The 24,538-nt window shown below is 34.9% G+C and overlaps 1 protein-coding gene across 1 annotated transcript in view; it reads right to left on the reverse strand.

The window, feature by feature from the left end:
• Positions 1–24,538, reverse strand: part of LOC117317674 (titin-like) — a 72,425-nt gene that overhangs the window by 35,496 nt on the left and 12,391 nt on the right. The window contains 10 exon segments of the mRNA XM_033872545.1: positions 12,521–12,707; positions 17,283–17,435; positions 17,587–17,751; positions 18,815–18,910; positions 19,372–19,464; positions 20,058–20,127; positions 21,003–21,182; positions 21,901–22,001; positions 22,333–22,479; positions 22,862–24,321. Coding sequence (XP_033728436.1) covers positions 12,521–12,707; positions 17,283–17,435; positions 17,587–17,751; positions 18,815–18,910; positions 19,372–19,464; positions 20,058–20,127; positions 21,003–21,182; positions 21,901–22,001; positions 22,333–22,479; positions 22,862–24,321 — 2,652 coding nt within the window.

Raw genomic sequence — 24,538 nt, forward strand, 5'->3', positions numbered from 1 at the left:
AGTTACCTACAAATGTATTCAATGCTCGGTAAAAGTTGTAGTATGCACAATGCACGTGCAATGTACAGGGTACCGAGACAGTTATTCGACGGTTGGCGAGTGGCAGTATACACACTGATACATGTAGGCTTAGTTTGTTGTTCAATCCATTCATATATATATATATATATATATAATATTTATGTAATTCTCTGAATGAAATATTTGAATTGAATTGTGGTCATCCTTATCATTTACGTAAGCTGAGCCGTAAACTTATTAATCTGTATATCACCCATTTGATAGGTAACCAGTCTTGACATTTTTCTTAAAATGAAAACACATTCGTTTTAAACAACCGGACCCAAAACGTATGTCTCATATATACATTATACATATACATAAGTATGTGTTTGTTGAAACAAATACATGAACATGATTTATTACGGATAATGTTGTTGTTATGATAAGTATTGTGTGTATATACAATGTATATAAATATAAGTAAATTGTATATACACGTTTGGGTAAAATATCCAAGTTCGTCCTTATTAAAGTAATATGAAGATCAATAAATAAGTGTATCACGATATCGATCTACTGTATATAGGCTATGCCTGATGTCTAATCTTATTGACTTAACATCTCGTCAATAAGATGTGTTGAAATTAAAAATATGGATACTGAGTGTTCTATTTTCTTACGAAACCTGACATAAATAGTTACCCTGGTTTTTTATTTAAACATATTTTTATTGTAATTTATATTATATAAGAGATTTGGCAAAAACCACCTTTCCCGACACAAGTATACATGAAAAAAATACAGCAAGATGGCATAATATAATATTTTAATATAATATTATCTTTAACATTTTTACAAATTGGTTTGAGCGGGAGAGAGAGAGGAGGGGGAGTATATACAGTATAAAGATATAGTGAAAGTAATTGCTCTTATTTCAATACATTAAACCAATACGTACATATTATAAATGTATAACTTTCAACAATACAAATTACGTACCTAATTTAAATCTGAAATATATATATGATTTAAGAATGATTAATACAACTATCATCGCATACGGATTTAATGGGTTTTACTTCCGCTATTATGGCCTCAAAAGGAAAACGGCAGGTGCCTTATTCTAAAAGACCTAAATGTAAGAGGTGAGATACAGGTAAACAAGGAAACATGGAGCATACCGCTAAATCCTTATGTAACAACATTCTGCCCGCAGGTAAAAAAAAGCCGTAGGGGTCCGATGGGGGTCACTGCGATACAGGTATACTCGCTATTGTAATCAAAATATGTGATTGGCAGATGTTAACAGCAGGTGAAAACATTTCTATAACGGTAACTACACTGTACACGACCGGTATTTGTCCTGTGTATAGAGGATTTATCTATATCACATTGATTAACTCCAATCATGATTTGTAAATGACGCGATTTTAACCACGTGGTCTCCATACACAGTTTTATTTGGATACTATAACACATGGAAATGTGTTACATGAGGAACATTAACATTGTATCACACGTACATATATATGAATATTCATAGGATTATTTTACATACACGTAATCAAAGAAGAGATTTTTTTTAGAAAAAAAAGACAAACCATTTAGAACTTCGTTTATAATTATGAACTTTTAACAGACCTTTTAGTTTAGTTTTATTTGGATTTGAGCGGTAATAATTTAGAATAATACAGATAATGATACTCATCTCCTACATTTTCTGAAGACAGGGTTCATATCTTCTCCTGAAAATCTTTGTTACCTACCAGTTTCAATTGAAAATTTCAATTACATGTACGTACACTGTGTATCTAATACAATTACAGTTAATCTAATCTCAGGCTTCATCGGACATAAAATGGACAATGGTCAATAGCTCGGTGAAGGACGAAATACTTCAAATTGTTTGGGTGTTGGGTCTTGATAATAATGGTGACTTTCGCATAGTCAGTACGTATTTTTTTTTACTTCCGAAATAAAAAGGACCGGAAATATTCCCATCTTGTCGATATAATTGATTAAAATATGTTTAAAATGTGTTTTTGTTGACGTTTTCATCACATACACATGATAGATGACACCAATGTATTGTTTTTCTCACAATAAAGAAAGAATATTGGACTACACACACAATCATTCTGTGGTCTATATAGTTTAAACTGTATTTTATTTGACAATTTCCATTTAACAGTATATATACAATATAAGATATACATACATACATACATGTACATACATACTATAATGCTCTGTCTTGTAATCAAAGACCGCACTAAATGTATTTCTTTGTCGGCAAAAAGAGATTGGAGAGGCAATCGATTATCCTTTACAAAAGTGTTCGATATCTCACATAATAATATTGTACCAGACTGCTAAAATGGTAACACTCTTTCAATTCTTTATTAGTCTTGTGAGTATACATCTCATCAACATCATACGATTACAAAAAATATAATTCAAGTCAGCTCGAGTAGAGCAATGCACTTGTGACGATTTTTTTTTCTGAGAACATAGTAATTAAATGATTAGCTACTATAGTTGGGAAACTATTAGCACTGATTTCGATATCTACCGGTAATATGCATGTAAGTGTATGTCCGTGATATAATTATCCATGCAAGAGATGTCCCCGATGGACACATAAATAATGATAGTAATAAAAACACAATATTTTTAGGCCGTGTATTTAAAACTTCGAAATGTTCAAATAATTGTAAAGTTTATGAATCTTACTACAGAAATTCAAAGATAATTTTCTCAAACAGACATGTTGCTAGCTAAATATTTCAAATGTCTATGTGGAAATAAGTCGAGATCAAAATAACGAGCCCCTTATACTGTATGTGGCCTCTCCGAGGTCATGCACAAAACGCCATCTATACAAAGGTCAGCTAAATCAGAATTGTAATAATGCTGCCTTGGACATGTGGACATATCCCACTCGAGATGCACAAAAATTCTGACCAAGATCCGACCGTCCTAGGTACTCTAGAAATGATCACAAAACCGCCTTTTGACCCGTCTCCAAGTTCCGTAAGAATGAAATAATGCTACTGCGGACACTTGGTTCATTGTCCACCATTAACCAAAAAGATTACATTTTCGTTTTTCCGAAGAAGACAGTCACAAGTTAGTAGTCACAGGATACATTTACAATGTATTGACTCAGCTCCTAACACTAAATGACGACTATATCCAATATTACTGGATTTATGACTCGTGAGTGTTCTTGCACATGCATGAAAATAGTCTATTTAAACTTTAATAATTACAATATTTCCCTACAAATAGTTTTTATCAAAATGGGCTGAAATCAAGTACACTGTCATACTGTTCATCATTGTAGATATTATTCAACTTATAACAACGATTGCATTTGCAATACATTACACATATGAATTTGTATCTCATGGTAATTAAAGTATAATTAATCGACATCAGGCTGTTGAAAGTCTACCGTCATTACTGATTGAGCGGGTCCTATTCAATTCCGCTCGAGCGGGTCCGCTACAAGTCCGCTCGAGCGGGCCCGCTACAAGCCCGCCCGGCGAGCGGGTCCGATACTAGTCCGCTCAAGCCCGCTACAACACCGCTCAAGCCCGCTGCGAACCCGCTCAAGCCCGCGCCCGAACCTGCTGCCAATCCGCTCGAAGCCCGCTCAAATCCGCTCAAATCCCGCTCAAATCCCGCTGCAAACCCGCGCAAATTCTGAGCGGAGGGCTGCGCGGGTCAACGCTCTGTGAGCGTTTGAGTACCAAATCACCCTCCTCGTACTGTATGTAGCTTATCAACCCTTACGGTTTGAAACTTGGGTATACTTAGACTAGAATCAAACATATATATTTCTAAAAGATCAAAATGATATATCTCATTTTATTTGCTATTTCAATATTCAAGATAAATATGGTCCAGTCCAATGCAGGTACATATGTATTCTAAAATAATTAAGAAGAAAAAAAAAGTCTTAATTACAACAAAGAAAATCAGTATATAATATATCTGTAAAACAATTTGCGATTTATGAATGTCAAAAAAATAAATATAGCAAATTTAAAAAAAAAATCTTCATTAACCAATAAGAAAATCAATATAGCAAGTAAAGCAAATAACAATGAATATCAGTCAATATATTTATACATGTATAAATGTATATTTTTGGGTGAGAATCACAGAACTGTTCTATACACTAGTCTTTTTATTACAGCATGCTGTACAATAGCAGAAACTCCTCAGTACATATACTGTCAATGCAACATTCACCATCTACTGTTTATACAAATCTTTCTTCATCCCCTGATAAGACTATTTCAGAAACTGATGGATTCTATCGAGATATGTTTAGGATATATATATATATATATATATATGTGTGTGTGTGTGTGTTTTAGCTACAGATTAACGACTGTGAATGCCAAAGCAGCTCGTTATCAGTATTGACAACCACTGCCAGAGAACATTAATGGTTCATATATCAAACATGTGTCAGGGATAAACCAAAACAGCATACAGACATCTTGAAGTAAAGGGAAGTCAAAAAATAAGATTTTGAGTTTTCATGAACAATGATTAAGATATGAGGTTCTAAAATAACAAAGACAATTGCAATCTTGTTTTCTTAGTCCAAACTTGGTGATGAACAAAGGGCAATAACTCTGAATATGGAAAGGCACATGGCCCTTTTGTCAGTACATTGATACTTTGTCATTCCTGGAGGTATACCAATTAACCAACTTTAAAGGTCATTCTATTGGTGACATTTATGCAGTATTGCTAACAGATCTTGTCAAACCATGCATATTCAAGACCATTTCAATGCTTTTACATTATGCCTTTTTGGGTTTAGGAACTTCATATAGTTCACATTAAGAATTTTTGCAATACCTAATGCTTCACACATTTCATGTTTTTATCTCACCACTGATCTGCCAATTTTCTTAAGGTCCATTAATTGGTTACCACAAAAAACAATTATCATTTGAGATATATGTTACTCTACATTGACCTTTAAAAAATTAATTGAAATAAAAAAAAAAGGATCCTAATTTAAATCTAAATCAAAGATGTTACAACAAAGAAATGATTATAGATTTTTAAAATTTCTAACACAAGTACAAGTTCCATACAGTGGCTTACAGATATATTCTGGTAAACGTATTTAGATGATGGCAGATTTGGCAGACTCCCAGACCTCATCCTCTAAACCCGATCCTATCAAACTCTGGGGGCCATAGACAGTACCAAGGTAAGGTTGTGTACCTACTGGAGGTGACTTAATCTAGAAAAACAGAAAATCTGCCACTTAAAGGTCAACAAACAAACCAAAACATATCTACCAGGAATTTGTCAATAAACATGTACTTGTCAGAGTAGATTTAATACAAACTCAGTATAAAAAGATGCTACATCTCAGGGGATAAATAGCAAATTTTGATAGATTGAAAACAAGAAGAATAGACTGCTGTATATTTTAAAACCATGCCAAAATATAACTTCTTAAAATTTTCTTTATTTCTTTTATTTAAAGTAATTGAATAACTAACCAAAACCCAAGAAAGCCTGGGCACCCCAAAATTTTTTGCATGTACATGTACTTTTCAGTCTTGAAGGGGATTGCATTTTTGGATATTGCTACTTTTTTTTCCTTTAGTTTTTGGCATTAGAATTAGATATATTTCTATACCAGAGGTGCCAATTTATGCATATTTGGTGAGGGGCAGTTGAAACTCTGTCAGAAGTATAGTATCTTGAAGTGTTTTCAGACACAAATGTGAAAGATCTGACCTTAAAATTTGATCTCTTTTTTCGACCTTGATTGGTTTTGGTTTGTTTTGTTTAACGTCCTATTAACAGCCAGGGTCACTTAAGGACGTGCAAGGTTTTGGAGGTGGAGGAAAGCCGGAGTACCCGGAGAAAAACCACCGGCCTACGGTCAGTACCTGGCAACTGACCCACGTAGGTTTCAAACTCGCAACCCAGAGGTGGAAGGCTAGCGTTAAAGTGTCGGGACACCTTAACCACTTGGCCACCACGGCCCCCTTCGACCTTGACTTAATAGTCATCAACACATAGTTTGATGAAAGATTGCTCAAAGTTTAGCTGGCATTGTCTGTATCCAAATGATCAGTCTGCCCATATATAGCTCCTAGTGAAAACTCTATGGGGGTTGACGATGAGGTAGCAACTGATTATGCCAATATTGAGCCACTACTCAAAAGAGATATATCTCTCATCAATGTTTATATAAAGATTTGAGGCTGTGTCGATGTTCCACATAAACCGTATAATTTTGTTGCCATCAATGTTTATATAAAAATATGAGGCTGTGTCAATTTTTCACATAAAGCATATAATTTGTTAATACATGTAGTCCAATCTCAAGTCGCATCGAGTCCCTAAGGGTGTACCCCAAAAAAATCTCTAATCCGTGATCACCTCATCTCCTATAGACTTGTTTAGTACATAGCACCTTGACCGATGGCCACCAGAATCAGACCAGGTATTGAACTTTATGTTACAGCTATAGTGAAATCTCTCGTGAAATATATTTGGTATTACTGAAGACACTGTTAGATATCCTCCATTTATTATCTTAGCAACAATAAACAAAAATAAAACCTATATACCTTAAAGGTAAAAGTGAAATATAATAAATTATTTTAAAATTTAGTTAAAAATATATATCAGATTTTATATCCAAAACTGTTCCTAGGTCTGTCTATATTACACATATTTGCCCTTTGGCACCAACTCTGTTTACCTGTTGACGTAGTTGATCTGATATTAACAGAACATGTACAATATTTTAAAATCTACTTATATGATGTCGAAATTATATCTAATTTGAAATCATTTTTGACAAAGGGACGAATGAAATAATTTATTATATTTCATTCGTCCCTTTGTCAAAAATGATTTCAAATTAGATATAATTTCGACATCATATAAGTAGATTTTAAAATAATTTATTATATTTCAAAAGGTCAACATGGGTTTATCTGTTCATATAACACACACACCACCATCCCCAGCCAGTACAGAGAACCTACCATGTACATTGTCAGTTTAACATTTTTTTCAAAAATAGAATATAATCTTGATCTGTATCAGTTATTTTACTGTACAGGTTCTGAGATTCACCAGGACACAAGGCCAAATCACACAGAGGAGCCATTTTATAGTTTGGTTTGTAATGATATGCCAAGGAATATTCCAGTCCACGTATTATGTTACTGTCAAATCTGACCCCTGGGTATTCCAACATCCTATCTAATCAGTTCCCTGGATATTCCGACATTGTTTAATCTGACCCCTGGGTATTCCAACATCTTATCTAATCACATCCCTGGATATTCATACATTCTGTCTAATCTGACCCCTGCTTTTTCCAACATCCTATCTACTCCGACACCTGGGTAATTAAAATTATGTGTAATCTGACTATAGGTTATCCGAAAATTCTGTCTTATCCAAATATATAATCTGACTTCCTGGGTATTCTAACATCCTGTCTAATCTGACCCCTGTGTACTCATACATCCTCTCTGATATAACGTCCTGGGTATTCCAACATCCTGTCTAATCTGACCCCTGTGTACTCATACATCCTCTCTGATATAACGTCCTGGATATTCATACATCCTCTCTGATATAACGTCCTGGATATTTCAACATCCTGGTTATATTCCTCACCACATAGGACCTATCACATCCCTTTTCTTATATAAGTTTCCAATTTGATATTTGGACTGGATTTGGACAGATCTCTGAGCATTTAAGGATTTAAAAAAAAAGAAAAAGAAAATATGTCTGTAAACAGGTATAGAAAATCTATTGTTTGAATCATACGTTCTATTGTTTGAATCATACGTTCTATTGTTTGAATCATATGTTCTATTGTTTGAATCATATGTTCTATTGTTTGAATCATACGTTCTATTGTTTGAATCATACGTTCTATTGTTTGAATCATATGTTCTATTGTTTGAATCATATGTTCTATTGTTTGAATCATACGTTCTATTGTTTGAATCATACGTTCTATTGTTTGAATCATATGTTAAGTATTTAAAGGAAACATAATGTTCCTTTAGATTGTAAAGATTCCCAAGAATAGAAATACACAACAACAAGATAAAAGGTTCTCCAATGATGAGTAAATTGAGACCACCAACAGTACACTAAAGTAATAAACAATCTTATAAAGAATTGCTTAATATACATGTACCTACAGAGGTAATTATATACTACTTCTATTTGGCCAAGCTTTGTCAATGTTCCAAACAGACTGCCTTAGCAACATAACATGTTTAATGACAACCAATTTAGGTTGCCTATTGTCATTCCAATATATATCTTTAAATCAAATTCATTTCTGTGGTTGAATCGCAACCAATCTGACACACAGTAGTTAAAGCCTTTCTGTGACGATGATCAACATACCTGGTAGTGCCAAAATGACATCATAGTAATGCAGTAGTTCACAGTCAGAATACTCGCTGCGTTTGATTTCATTCCTAACACATATCAAAGCATTTCTGTGACGTTGATCAAAATGACCTAACAATGAAGTCATGTGATCTAAACTGCATCTATGCGATAACAGATTGTGCTTGGAAATATCACAAATTTTTTACATTAGGTACATAGACTAGAATGACATTGAGATAATTGGAGACGGTGGTGCCAAATGTAAAGATTTTGTGATATTTCCCAACACAATTGAATTACCAGTATGTTAATTTGACAAGGAAAAATCATAACCAAATAATCCCTCTGTGTTTTATAATATCTCACCATGTGCTCTTTTTACAATTCTCATTGTAATGAAAATAATGTAAACTAATTTTGTGTTAAGGGACCACTTGTGTCAGGGACCACTTGTGTTGGGGAACCATTTGTGTCAGGGACCACTTGTGTCAGGGAACCATTTGTGTCAGGGACCACTTGTGTCAGGGAACCATTTGTGTCAGGGGACCACTTGTGTCAGGGAACCACTTGTGTCAGGGGACCACTTGTGTCAGGGGACCACTTGTGTCAGGGAACCATTTGTGTCAGGGACCACTTGTGTCAGGGGACAACTTGTGTCAGGGAACCATTTGTGTCAGGAACCATTTGTGTCAGGGAACCATTTCTGTCAGGGGACCACTTGTGTCAGGGAACCACTTGTGTCAGGGGACCATTTGTGTCAGGGAACCATTTGTGTCAGGGGACCACTTGTGTCAGGGACCACTTGTGTTAGGGGACCACTTGTGTCAGGGGACCACTTGTGTCGGGGACCACTTGTGTCAGGGAACCATTTGTGTCAGGGAACCACTTGTGTCAGGGGACCACTTGTGTCAGGGACCACTTGTGTCAGGGAACCATTTGTGTCAGGGAACCACTTGTGTCAGGGGACCGGGACCATTTGTGTCAGGGAACCACTTGTGTCAGGGGACCACTTGTGTCGGGGACCACTTGTGTCAGGGAACCATTTGTGTCAGGGGACCACTTGTGTCAGCTAGGGAACCATTTGTGTCAGGGACCACTGTTAAAATTCTTTCAGCATAATTCAGCAGGGATAAGACTTTGTACCTTATGTACATCTTTACCGAAATCACCAAATTTTACTTATGTAGCACTAAGTAATGTTTGTTTCCCACTTGTTAAATGAATAAAATGTCTATTTCCCCACTTAGAGTGTTTGATGTCAAATTGCCCAAGGAAAGCATGTAAAAAAAAATTCATATATGTATATATATTATATCAAACACCATGATTTATGGTACATGTAATAACAAGCAAATTTTATGGCAAAAATAAATTTTGATATGTTAATCTTACGCATAACAACCAGCATATTTCTTGCTATTAACCACCATTGGTGCAAAAAATGATCTTTTTATTGCATAATTTTGAAGTATTTCATATTGTAGGTCCCGGAGATAAAATTGCACCTGCACGGTGTATATTAAGCCAAATAGATTATCCAAATGCGAATTAACAAGACTTACCTCGGTAGATTTGTGTACCTGTTAATTATTGTGAGTGAATACCAGTGTAATATTTGGACCAGATAAGAATACCAGTCATTCAGGACTGATGTAGTGGCTCCCCACGACTGTATAACGAGACCTTAGAATGTTAGGGATGTGTGATACAGAGCCTAGTGTAAACTCTGTAGGTGTTTGTAGAATGTAAAGAATCCAACACTGAGCAATACAACTTGGCATCAATGACTTCTACATCATCAATGTACGATATCCAATGATAAATAGTTATTTTCGGATAACTTCCATCAGTTAAACATTTAATGTTTAAAAATGACTTTCCTCAGAAAAACTGTGAAACCTTTAAGGTTTTGGTTAATTTTGTTTAATGTCCTATTTACAGGATCATTTAAGGACATGCCAGGTTTTGGGGTGGAGGATGAAACTTTTGAAGATTTTAGAAAAAAAAAACTTCTTGAATAGCTTCCCTATACCGATTATCAAACGTTTAGATAAAAATAACATTCCACGGAAATTTTAATGCGAAAACATAAAGATTTTGTTTTATGATAATCATTGTCATCTTAAGAAGTTCTCTGCTTTCGCAATTAATTAGCAGCAATTAAAAACAATATTAATGTTTGCACCTAAAATAGTCTTGAATAGATGACTCCCTGTAGAAGGACGCCAGTTCATCATTAGACTACATCCCAGTACACAGTGATGCCAAATTGTACAGCTATTAAGAATGAAGAGCTCTGGGTTACATATGTTCCATTTTTTTTTCACTCACTGCAGACTACATTCGCAGTAACTTACTGGTGAAGATTTTGGCAGACTCTGAGTCATTCACATAATTTACCTTTATCTATGATGTTATGCTGCACCTTATCATGGCATTCATAAGCCAATAAATAGACCCTAATCAAAAGGTAATAGGTATATATCTATATGGCGAAAGTATTGTGTGGAAAGAATCTTTTAAAGAATAATTTGATAGGAAAGTTATCACCCCTGAAATATGTACCTAAGTGTATACATAAACTGATTTTAAACAAAGAGAAATATTGCTGTGTAATACAATATACTACTCTATAATACAAAAAATTCATAGTTCCTAAATCCAGCATACAAACTTATCAAGAAATATATAATTATATATTAAGAAAGATAAAAGGTATACATTGTATTTATTGTAGTATGCGTCAAAGAAGTAATTATATCTAATTCTAACAGTGTGGACATGAACAATGTCAAATTTATGAGGCAACCCCCCCCCCCCCCCCTTTATCAAGATACAATAATACATCAATATAATCATATAATATATAAACAGTACTAGAAAATACAATAAGAAACAGTAAGACTAGCATTTTTGGAAGTAGTTGAAATAACCATGAACCCTTCGGCTGGCGTAGGCCGAAGGCGATGGCTAGCGTGACATGTACAAAGCCATGCTCTATGATGAACGCTATGTGACCAACGGCCAAGATATTTAGAAAATAGCCTGCGTGTGCAAATGCCGATTTATTGTATCTATTGTAGATATATAGCAGGTTTCATTCTCGTGTTTCCATCAGATACCTCTCCACAGCATTCATTAGTCCCATACAGAGGCAATGGTAGATGACCAAGTCAATGCTTAATGTTCCAGGCAACATTGCATAGAGTGAACAAAGGGCCACAACTCTGTATAATATATATTGGGAAATGAGATGGACACGAACAGCACCAAATCCCCTTCATTAAATAGCAGCGGGCATAAAATACTTTTTAAATAATGTCCAAAGCTTTTGATTGTTCTGTAGCATGAATATCTGGCCATATATCCGATCACTTCAACTGCCGTTACATTTTTATTGGTTTATTTGGATTTGTGATAAAAAAAAGATCCTAACGAACATTCAATAATGTCTCAGTAAATTTCCTGGATATATAAGGTATTTAATGAGTCTTATTTGATCACCCTTTGCAATACAATAACTGTCTTTCAGACCAAGATTGGAATCCAGAGGGCTCAAAATTCAGTTCCTGTAGAAATCTGTCTCCAAGAACAGTATTTTTTCATATGATATCCTTTATCAGCATGTTTAAGTTTCAACAAAACTGAAACATCAACCAGTCATGCACTCCTGAAGTTTTTCTTTAATCTGATATTTATATTCACTATGAACGTCATAGGGAAGTGACAATTTGTATATCAAATTACACTAAAGTGCTTCATGTTGACTCTGTTATTTCAAAAGCATTCCAGATAACTATTGGCATTAATTGATATTAATATAAATATAGAAGTTAAATATCCAGATGTCGATATACCGAGTCATGCTGCAGTGAAAGAAGTACAGTGTTGTTTGTCGATACCAATATTTAAAAAAAATATATATATAGTCCGTGCAGTTAAAGAAATTCTCACCTGATGAAAAACTTTCAGTAATGAAATAAAAGGAGGGGAAGAACCATACATTCAAAGGACTGTAAATATTGATTAAAAACAACAAATTGTTTATAAACAACAATCTACGTATATAAACAATGGAGAATTGTCTTACCTAAATGTGCCTGTGCTTCCTTTATGGCTCTCACCCAAGCTTGCTTGGAATACGGGGACTTAGTCTCGAGTGTAAACAATGGTTCCAATTCGTTTACACTTTCGTCTTTGACTGTGTCCTCTAAATCCCAGAACTCCAATCGTCTGGAGTCGGCGAATCCATCATGGTTGAGGTCTGTGTTTTTCAACTGCAAAAGTGTTTGTAAAACAACAATTCTGGTTTGAACAACTCTCTTATGGGGTGAGATTCATAAAGGCAACCGAAAAATGAAAGAAAAAGGGTAAGAACCCCCGAAAAGATGAAAAAAATGTACGTGTTTTCTCTTCTGCACTTACTTTGTTATCTAAGGGTTCTGCCTAAGTCTCCTCTACATAAACTTAATATTCATGATGGCCCGAGCCAGGAATTTATGTATTTTTTCTGCCTTCTGTAAGTTGTAGCCAAGACCTGGGGCCTCCTGGCTACAGATAACTGTGCTGGAGTCTACATTTATGAGTCAGTAGCAGGAGTAGAAGATGCTGAGTTAAAAATAGAACTTTTGAAAAGGTACAGGAAGCTACAGGCAGATAGAGGGACTTCTTATCTAACCAGCATTCCAAGTACCCTGCTTCAGGGGCCCAGCATGGGGTATTTACTGAGAGGATTAAGAATAAAGATATAGAAGGTCTCAAGGGGGCAGCTATTTGCGAGTATCTAATTCGGCTCTATATAACTATTAGTTATTTTGCTGTGTTATAGCTGGTGGTCCCCCTGTACAGTTTATATATAGGAACACCTGTCTATACAGAACACGTACACAAGAAGGATTGCATAGAGGGCTGGACTAAACAAATGCAGGTTTCCTAAACATGAATAAAGGATTCACCAAAAAAATGTTGACAGCAGAAAGCTAAGAATAAACATGGTATCTGAAGACATGATGTGACAGTTGTAGACAGGTGGTAATTATAGACATGTGGTAATTATAGACAGGTTTTAGTTATGGAGAGGTGGTAATTATAGACATGTGGTAATTATAGACAGGTTTTAGTTATGGAGAGGTGGTTACAATTATAGACAGGTGGTAGATATAGACAGGTGGTAGTTATAGACAGGTGGTAGCTATAGACAGGTTTTATTTATGGAGAGGTGGTAATTATAGACAGGTGGTAGATATAGACAGGTGATAGTTATAGACAGGTGGTAGTTATAGACAGGTGGTAGTTATAGACAGGTGATAGTTATAGACAGGTGATAGTTATAGACAGGTGGTAGTTATAGACAGGTGGTAGTTATAGACATGTGGTAATTATAGACAGGTTTTAGTTATGGAGAGGTGGTAGTTATAGACAGGTGGTAGATATAGACAGGTGGTAGTTATAGACAGGTGGTAGTTATAGACAGGTGATAGTTATAGACAGGTGGTAGTTATAGACAGGTGGTAGTTATAGACAGGTGATAGTTATAGACAGGTGGTAGATATAGACAGGTGATAGTATATACAGGTGGTAGTTATAGTCAGGTGGTAGTTATAGACATGTGGTAATTATAGACAGGTTTTAGTTATGGAGAGGTGGTAGTTATAGACAGGTGGTAGATATAGACAGGTGGTAGTTATAGACAGGTGATAGTGATGGACAGGTGGTAGTTATAGACAGGTGGTAGTTATAGACAGGTGGTAGTTATAGACAAGTGGTAGTTATAGACAGGTGGTAGTGTTAGACAGGTGGTAGATATAGACAGGTGGTAGATATAGACAGGTGGTAGTGATAGACATGTGGTAGTTATGGACAGGTAGTAAAATAGACAGCCAGTAGTTATGTATATAACTGATAGTTATATATAGACAGGTGGTAGTTACAAATTTTGATAGTTGTATTTCTAACTGTTCTTTAAAATAATGGAATGATTAAGAGGGTTATGAGATGGCGAGTTTATACTTGTTTATACCACAATATGGAATAACATCTTATTTTACCTAATCTAATTCATTCAATTCTATTGAAAATCTGTTTTATTAACAATTGTTATTTCATAAACAGCATCCAGACTGACATCTAACTGAAATGAATTAGAAACAGTTTATTTTGTTTTTGATAAGATTATTTGGGAAATTCAATTAATGAGAACTTAAAATTCAGAAACATCAGTTCAATGGTTATGAGATGAGTCAGTCTAAAAGATATTTATACTTTTTATCAAATTTCTCTCAATAACAATTTCAATGATAATTTTATCTTATAAAATAGCTAACAGATCTTCTGAAGGAAAACAACACTTGAGACTTGAGCCACAAAGAGTGGAGCTATAGTGTGGGAGGGCCATTTGTTAGTTCACACTCATGGCTCTTATCTTTTCTGGTATTTATTTATTTACATCACAGAAATCAGAACATTTAAAGACCTTACCAGAAGGAATTTATTAGTCATCAAATACACCAAATATCCTGAAGTCTAGCACAACAACATACAAAGATACCGAATTATACCAAATAATCTGCTGCATCAACTACGCAACATGTCTGGCCTTCTCTCCCAAAACCCCACACCTGCTTTATAGCTCATTTGCCACAATGTCCTCTCACTTGAAATCTTTCGGAACTCAACAGTTTATAACTCTGAATAACTAAATCACATAAAAAATTCCTTAATTCATTAAATAGGAAATACATTTCAAAAAATCTTTTGACATCTTTTCTTAATCTTATTAAGATTTTATTGTCAATATATGATTCGCTGAAAAAAAGAAGTTATTTTTCGTAAAGATAACTATGCTTTTGTTCTTCCAGAAAATCCACAGCAAAAATCTTGACTGACGCAAATCACAGGTACAGAATTAGCAAACGTGTAGTGTATTATAGCAGTGTGCCTATACAACATATTAATGTTCTGTATCATTAACTGACCTGTACAGAACTATGGTGTTAATAGTGAACACAGGACCAGATTCGGTGCCAGTATCATTTCCACTACCCAGGCCTGTAACGTACTGTTGTGACAGTATCAGAATGTCAGCTAGGTGCTGCTGTAACATTTATGCTAAATTGTAGCTACAAATAAAAGGTATCTTTAATATCTCCAACAACTTTCATGGAATAATTCTGGGTCATTAATACAAGAGGCCCAGAGCACCTGTATCACTCACCTGGTTAGATTTGACCAAACCTCAAAATATGTTCATGTTTTAATTTGTAAATAGCTTTATTTGTTGATGTTAAACAATGCTATATTGGTTATTGGGATGGTGTCTCAAATGTGTCAAAGATGAAACCCAGAAATGAAGTCCAGTCTCCCTAGCAGTGTGGAAATAACCCAGAAATTGTTTAAACCATGATTGTGTTTAAAGAAACCAAGTCCCTTTGTGGTGGGATAAGACCCTTGGGTCTATTTTAACATCAGGATTGTATTTATATCTTTCTTCCCATCGATACTGTTTAAAGATACCTCAAAGGAACTAATTATAAATCTTTAGGGGTGGGGAAGGACCAAAGGGCCTGTTCTTATAACACAATTGTGTTTATCTCTTGATGCGGAGAAATGTTGTATATGGTAATAGGGTGGGGATCTAAACAGTTTCAAATATATAACAAGGAAAATAAGTCCTTAGGGGTGGGGAAAGACCCCTGGGCCTATTTCTATAACCATTAGTCCCTCTGGGGTCAGGAAAGACCCTTGGGTCTTTTCTCTTCATCAGGATTGTGTTTATTCCTTGATGTCAAGCAGTGTCGTAAATGGTTATGGGACTGAAATCTCAAAGGCTTAAAATATTCAACCCAAGAAACTACCGGTAAATCGCTTGGGGATGGGGAAACACCCCGAGCCTATTTTTACATCAGGATATTGTTTAACTTGTAGTTACCCAACAATGGTATATATATACAGTTATGGGGTCGGCATCTCAACAATTACAAAGATATAACAAAGGAACTAAGTCTTAAGGGGTGGGAAAAGACTTCTTTTAGGTCATTTTGATAATTTCAATAAGATTTTCAGTAAAGATATTGGTATAACAAGAGGCCCAAAGTCATTAACAGTCACTCGAGATCTGATTTGTGTAAAGGCAGTTGATGTTTATTGTTTTTCGAGATTTAAGCATGAACAAACTTGGTAGCTTTTCATCCCAGCATGCTACTGGCTATACATATGTATAACATCGGGACTCTCAAGGTCTCATTGATAGTGAGAAGTTATTTAAAATTTTGACACATTTTACTCCTGTGACCTTGAAAGTAGGCCAAAGTTATTCAGTTACTGGCCCAATACAATGACTCTGGTATTAAAAAAGGTCATTTATAAGTTTTAACACATTTGAACCCTCTGACTCTTGAACAAACTTGGTAGTCCTACATCCCATTTTGCTAAATTATGAAATAATTTCAATTGGTAATGGGCCCATTAATTATCAGCCCCAATAGTCACTCAGAAAACACTTACATTATGTAAGCACATTCCTTTTACATTTGTTTTAGCTGTTTTTCTTTTGTTCTTTTTTTATGTACTTGTGATCCAAAAGCAGTGATTGATAATATCTTTCACCCCCTTGGGGTGTGATGGGTGGATCTCAACCTGAGAAGAAGACCCTTAAGTTGACAATTATGAAGCTTACTGAGTCACACTCTAGCAACTCTATAGATTAATGTGTGTTAAAGGTCAAATGGAGGTCATGTCGACCTAATTTAAGAATGTAATAGCAAGCAAAGAAAGGTCTCAAATACCTCAAATGCAAAGAAACCCATGAATTTCTCTGCCAATCTATGAAGAACGTTAAGAAGAGAACTGGTTACCTTGACAATGCGTTCAAATTGTAATTTCTTCGGTTCTCCATCTTCATCATGTTCCATTGCATTTGCAACCAGGATGGCATCTCTAAACAGGAATACTTCACGCTCCACCGGTTCAGAACTCTCAGGGTCACCTTCCCACATCATGGCTGATTCCTGTAAATATTACAAGTATTTGTAAATTTACTAAATTACAAATATCATAACAATATAGCTTTTAAATATTCAGAAGGCATAGAAGAAGGTAACAATTAATTGCAATTCAAATTTTGAATTATGAAGTATGTTCTATTATGATCACACTTACGTGTCTGATAACCGGGCCAAGGTCATGGATGATCCCGTCATATCCTTGGACAGTGTCCAGTAACATGATGTTGTCTACTTCCTGACAAAGTTCATCCAGCATCTGGACTACAGACATAAGCTGGGAACAGTCACCCCCGGCCTGAGACGTGTACTTCATCAGGTTCTACACACAAAACAATGGCATCATTAGATTCTACACACAAAACAATGACATAGTCAGGTTCTACACCAAAAAGCAGCAACATAGTCAGGTTCTACACTTAAAACAATGACATAGTTATACAGGTTCTACACACAAAACAATGACATAGTCAGGTTCTACACCAAAGAGCAGCAACATAGTCAGGTTCTACACTCAAAATAGTGACATAGTTATACAGGTTCTACACACAAAACAATGATATAGTCAGGTTCTACACACAAAACAATGACATAGTTATACAGGTTCTACACACAAAACAATGACATAGTCAGGTTCTACACACAAAACAATGACATAGTTATACAGGTTCTACACACAAAACAATGACATAGTCAGGTTCTACACCAAAAAGCAGCAACATAGTCAGGTTCTACACACAAAACAATGACATAGTTATACAGGTTCTACACACAAAACAATGATATAGTCAGGTTCTACACACAAAACAATGACATAGTTAGATTCTACACACAAAACAATGACATAGTTATAGGTTCTACACTGAAAAACAATGACATAGTCAGGTTGTACACTCAAAATAGTGACATCATTAGATTCTACACACAAAACAATGACATACTTAGGTTCTACACCGAAAAGCAGCAACATAGTCAGGTTCTACACTCAAAATAGTGACATCATTAGATTCTACACACAAAACAATGACATAGTTAGGTTCTACACCAGAAAACAGCAACATAGTCAGGTTCTACACTCAAAATAGTGACATCATTAGATTCAACACAAAAACAGTGACATCATCTTATTATACTCAGTATAACAGTATTATATATGGTACAGATATTCGAAGAATATAATACACAGATATGAACATGATCAATGATTATTAGGCCAAAAAATCAAGTAAATCCTAATTAAATATCCATTTCTCAGGCCTATTGATATCATAAATGACATCTGTCCAGTGTTTGTCATTATGCATCTTACTGATAAATTTGCGCCTCTCCATATACTATGAAGTTGCTATTGTCATAACGTAAATAAATATAAAGAGATCTCATACCTTCAGAAGGTTGATGTACTCATGTATTCGTTCCACAGGTCGGTTTAGAAGATCCTGGAACGCGTTGTCAGGATCTCCTATCTGTTTACTGTAGGACTAAAAACAGCAAACAACGAAATGTGTAATAGAGAATACAAAATCAATACAAACTGGTAAATCCATATAAACAAACCAGAATAAACCAGCTTTTAAATCCACAAAAACACATTTTGTCTCAAAAATATCCGTGTTGAAAATTATACAATATTATAATAATTCTTTTTAGAATAAGAAGACATACACAGATTGAGACCAATTTTATTAGTATTCAGAATACAAACATAAATTAGACTGGAGACACAATTTTATTAATTTAATGAATTTTTTTTTTTTTAGTCTACCAATATTTTGTTCATGTACCTGTACAGCAAAACATCTAAAGAATCTTCAAACTACAGTGTAAAACAGACCATACACATACCGTATGTTATATGGTAGGAGACAAAACTGTAAACTATAGCTAACAAAATCCAATATAAAAACCAGCTTTGTCTGAAGTTCCAGTATAAAGTACTGACCTGCAGGAAGGCGTGGATTTCCTCCGAATTAATGTCTTCATCTGCCTTTTCCCGTCCGGCCCAGAAAGGAAGATACTGCTTCAGACTTTCTCTCTGTCAAACCATGAAATTAATCATTTGATTCTCTCTGTCAAACCATGAAATTAATCATTTGTTTAAGACAAAATGGTAACACTGTCAGTTATTTTAGGAGTTCTTTAGACCACTTTAACTATAGCAACCAACATTTTTTTTGTTTTGTTTTGTTTTTGTTTTTTGACAGAGTTACTTCCCCTGACAACTCTCTGTCAAGGTCAAATTTTCAAGAATTTCATTCTGATGGTACATTGTACAAGCTTCAAAGAGATTGTTTGATACCGAGGTGATATCTGGACAAACAAATGTTTATCAAGAACAGACAGATCATACAATAATACTCCATAAAAAAGATACATATTGTTATCCTTTTTTTCTATTTTTTTAAAAATTTTTGAACAATTATTTATTTCAAATCTGGTTAAAATACTTTCTGATACAGATAATGGATACCTGTCCATCTCCCTGGTTAATAATTACCAGATTTATTTTTACTGTAATTCCTCTAAGTAGCAAATACTTAGTAGATAAATCTCTGAAGGTTTCAATTCCAAAAGGCTGATATCAAAATTTAAAACTTCTAAGGTAAGGGGAGGTAATGAAACACTCACTCGCTCTAAAAATACTTCAGCTATTTGATCAGGTTTGTCTGCACAAGCCATCAGCTCCGGAAGTAGGTCTCTAATGGAAAGAAATTATATCCATGGCATATCTGATATATTCCATTTTCTATAATGCATGATTAATCATCAACTCATATAAAGATTTTTAACACTGTTAACTTATGTACATAATAATTTTATTTCATGTTTATATATGTGTTTGGCTCAAAAACAAAAGAACAATTCTAGAATATAAAAAAAAAATCTTTAACATACTTATCTGCAAATATTAGCCTAACTCCCTCAGTGGACAAGTTTAGTATTGAAGCTTGGGGAGGGCTTAATTGTAAACCACTCTTAGGTTCATATTTTAAAAATAAAAGATAAGCAATACTCATGAAGGGGGCTTATTTGTTGGCAGGGACTTATTTATTGGCAGGGACTTATTTGTTGGCAGGGACTTATTCATTGGCAGGGACTTATTAGTTGGCAGGGACTTATTCATTGGCAGGGACTTATTTGTTGGTAGGGACTTATTTGTTGGTAGGCAATAATTAGTTGGTAGGGACTTATTTGTTGGTAGGCAATTATTAGTTGGTAGGGACTTATTCATTGGTAGGGACTTATAATTCATTGGTAGGGGCTTATTTGTTGGTAGGGGCTTAGTAGTTGGTAAGAACTTATTTGCTGGTAGGGACTTATTTGTTAGTTGGGGCTTATAAGCACTTATTTGCTGGAACGGACTTATTTGTTGGTAGGGACTTATTTGTTTGTAAGCACTTATTTGTTGGCAGGGACTTATATTCATTGGCCAGTGCTTATTTTTCAGTAGGGACTTATTTGTTAGTAGGGACTCCTTTGTTGGTAGGGACTTACATGTTGGTAGGCACTTATTCATTCAGGTAAGGGCTTATTTGTTAGTAGGGGTTATTAGCAGATAAATACGGTACATACTTATTATGGAAGTTGTAAAGGTCCATGAGATTTCCAAAGATCTCTTCCTTCTTCTCTAGTAATTTTTCCGGAAACTCTCCTTCGCTGCCATCTTGCAAAGGATCATGGTAATTGTCTATGAGATCACGGAGATCACAGATGTAGTCTTCCTCCGTATCGACCAGGTCTTGAACGGCTTGTCTTCAAATATTAAATATTGCATACAATTACATATGTTTATCCAACTTATATTGTATCTTCTGAATTCAATTGATTTTTTGTTTTCAATTGTGAGTCAGCCATTACTATCACTTAACATTTAAACCATTTTTGTATAGATTTTTTATAATAATAATTGTTCTAGAAATAGTCAATTCGAAATTTCTTAAGATCAGAGATATTGAGGAAACTGGCGCCTTCAAATTAATATCAATCATGAAATCATATCTTGATTTCTCAGGAAATTTCTATCCCTAATATATACATACACATAATATGTATATATATCCATCCTGATATAGATCTTTAGCACAAATATACATGTAGCCTTGTTATATGCAAAGCCATATAAAGGGAGGTAACTAGATTTATGAGAGCTTGATTATGCAGTTGAACAAGCATCCATTATATCAACTGCAAATATCAATATAGAGACGGAGAAGAAAATATCAGTTTATTCATATAATTTTTTCTATGGAATCATGAAAAATTGAATAAATACAAAATTAATTCATGTAAAATAGAAGTTCTGTTTGACAACTATGACACCATGATATAGTTTCCCTAGAAATTACTTTTAAACAAAATCTTTTGTTCAGTAATCTTTGAATACATGTAATTTATCTTAATGTGCATGCAAACTTAATTCTATAGCTTAATATGATATTAACTGCATCATTTAAACAATATGTATACATACTTAGATTTGCTAACTGCCTTTGCCAATCCCTCCGGTGTTAGGGTGGGGCTGGCATCTGTATCTCTCCGGGACTGTAGCAGGGCCGCAGGTACATAACACACCTGGAAGGTACACCTTTTAATTACAGTATCTAAACATTTTAAATAAGAAACAAACATTTCACCAATATTGTGGTGTTATTAAGATAATTATATATATATTAAATGACATTTTTATTTAAGATTTTAATCAATTTGTCAACAATTGATTGAAATAGGTTTTATTTTAGTGAAAGACAATGGGAAAATTTTAAGGAACAGATTTAACTTTTCCATATACACTGTATTTGAAAAATTGATAATTGTTAAAATATCTTCCGAAATCTTTTAGAAAAAATATCTGAAGAAAATTGATAAAATTTCCTTTTTAGAAATGTTTGGCATCATATTTTACCTGTTGTTTGTCATCCAGTTTCCTCACCAACCAGTGTGTTGGGACCATCTTGTTGAGTAATTCGATTACCTCCCCTGACTCAAGATGGACGTCATTGGTGGCGTCATGGTAACCAGCAATTACCATGTACTTCTTAGCACACATCTCCTATTAACATGAGATTATATTAAATTTGAGGGTGAATTATATAGGAAAACCGATAATGGAACTTGAAACAAAGAACTAGCAAATCATAGTTAATTGTATAATTAATATAATATTGTTTTGACTGATGAAGAATGAGGTTTAATTGCCACCAAGTTGAGGTAGTTAGGCCAATCCGCTTAAATTTGGCCAGGGATCTCCTATGGTTATGGTATAATTGAAGCTTGATATATACTCAAATTTTTCAGTGAAACTATTTGACATGTATTTGCCTTGTGAATCTTAGGTAAAGCTGAACAAATTGCTTATGGGTGAATTACCATACATTTGAAACTTGACAACTACACCGATTCTCAAAAAACCCATTCTGAACATTTCTACTTACATCAGAATTTGACATATGTAGCTCTATAGCAGGTATCATCGGTTCTCCATCAAGTTCCTCATCAGAGAGTTCTGCTGCATCTCCATGGTAACTATGTTTGTCTTTCTGATGACCTTTGGCCTCATCTGTTGGTTGCTTCGAAGTATCATCATCCAACTCGCCCAATGACAATGATGCTTGATCAAGGTCGTCCATTCCCAGTGATTTACTAAGCTTGTCCAGTGTGTCTTGCTTCTCTTTCCTTTCAAGGTTATTGTTGTCTCCACAAGGGTCAAGGTCAATGTCATCTTTTTTAAATGTCTTGTCTTTCTTTCCTTGTTGTAAGCTGGTATCAGTCTTACTTTTTGGTGTTAGTTCCTCCTGACTGCAAACAATTTCCTTTCTATCATCCATCTCTCCAGCTTGGGATTCGTCCTTTGCTTCATCTTTCACTTTTTCTGTCTTTTTCTTTTCTTCCTCCAATGCCAATTTCTTTGATTTTTCTGTTGGTTTTGCTGCTACTTTTGGAACAGCCTCTGTTTTGGTAGTTGAGACAAATGCATTTTCAGCATCACCCATAGCAACACATTCATTGACCATTTCCACTTTCTCCTGCACAATTTCCTCCACAACTGGTGCCTTCGATTTGATCTTTGGTTTAACAGCAACTTTTGGAGCCTTATCATTTTTAACAGTTTTGATTGAAACGGTTTCTGCTTCATCAAAGGGTATACATTCACTTTCTTGCTTTTCAATGTTCCCTTCTATCAAAGATGTCTCGGATTTTTCTTTTGGTTTGATATTAACTCTGGAACCATCTTCATTTTTAGCGATCGTGATGAAACCTTGTCCCACACTTTCAGTGGGAGCAGATTGCTGTAATGGTCCCTCTCTGTCCTGGATAGTGTCCTCCATGACTGCAGATTTTGTTTTCTCTTTACATTTTACATCAACTTTTGGCACATCCTTCTTTTCCACAGTTGTGACCAAAGCAGTTTCCTGTCCCTCACTAGGAATATTTTCATTCATCTTTTCTACCTTGCCCTGAATAATTTCCTCAATGACTGGTTGTCTGAGTTTGTCTTTGGGTTTGGGAGCAGGTTTTGGTGGCACAGCTTCCTTCTTTGACAGGGATAATACTAAATCTTCAGCTTCAGGAAGGCATTCATTAACTCTTGCTGTTTTGCTGGAGACCATCTCCTCCTCAATGAGTGGATTCTTGTTTTTTTCCTTGGGTGTCTCAGCCACTTCTGGTATTTCTTTTTTCCCTTGTTTCTCCTTTGGTAATTCTTCCTGGGGTTTTACAGTTTCATCTTTGATTATTTTCTCATCCTGTATGGATTTTCTGTTGTCTTCAGTCTTGTCTGTAGATTTTTGTTTGTCATCTTTTTTAACCTTATCTGTTGAATTTTTCTCATCATCTCCACTTTTAGAAGATTTTGTGTCGTTTCCATGGAGATCCTCTTCTTCTGAAGACCAGTCTAAAACAAAACACAAGTAACTAATTGTAACAGTGTTCAAACAATTTGTCAAACTCCAGATTGTCAGACAGTAAATCAGTTTCTGTTACAAATAATGAGGTGATGTTCCTTCCACAATTTAAGACATTTTAACTGCTAAAATTAATGATCAAAGGGTTAAGAAGGACAGGAGCCATGGACCGCCAATGCAAAATCTAAATGACCCTTGGAAATTTGA

This window comes from Pecten maximus, chromosome 19 (genome assembly GCF_902652985.1).
Source record: "Pecten maximus chromosome 19, xPecMax1.1, whole genome shotgun sequence".
NCBI classification, from domain to species: Eukaryota; Metazoa; Mollusca; class Bivalvia; order Pectinida; family Pectinidae; genus Pecten; species Pecten maximus.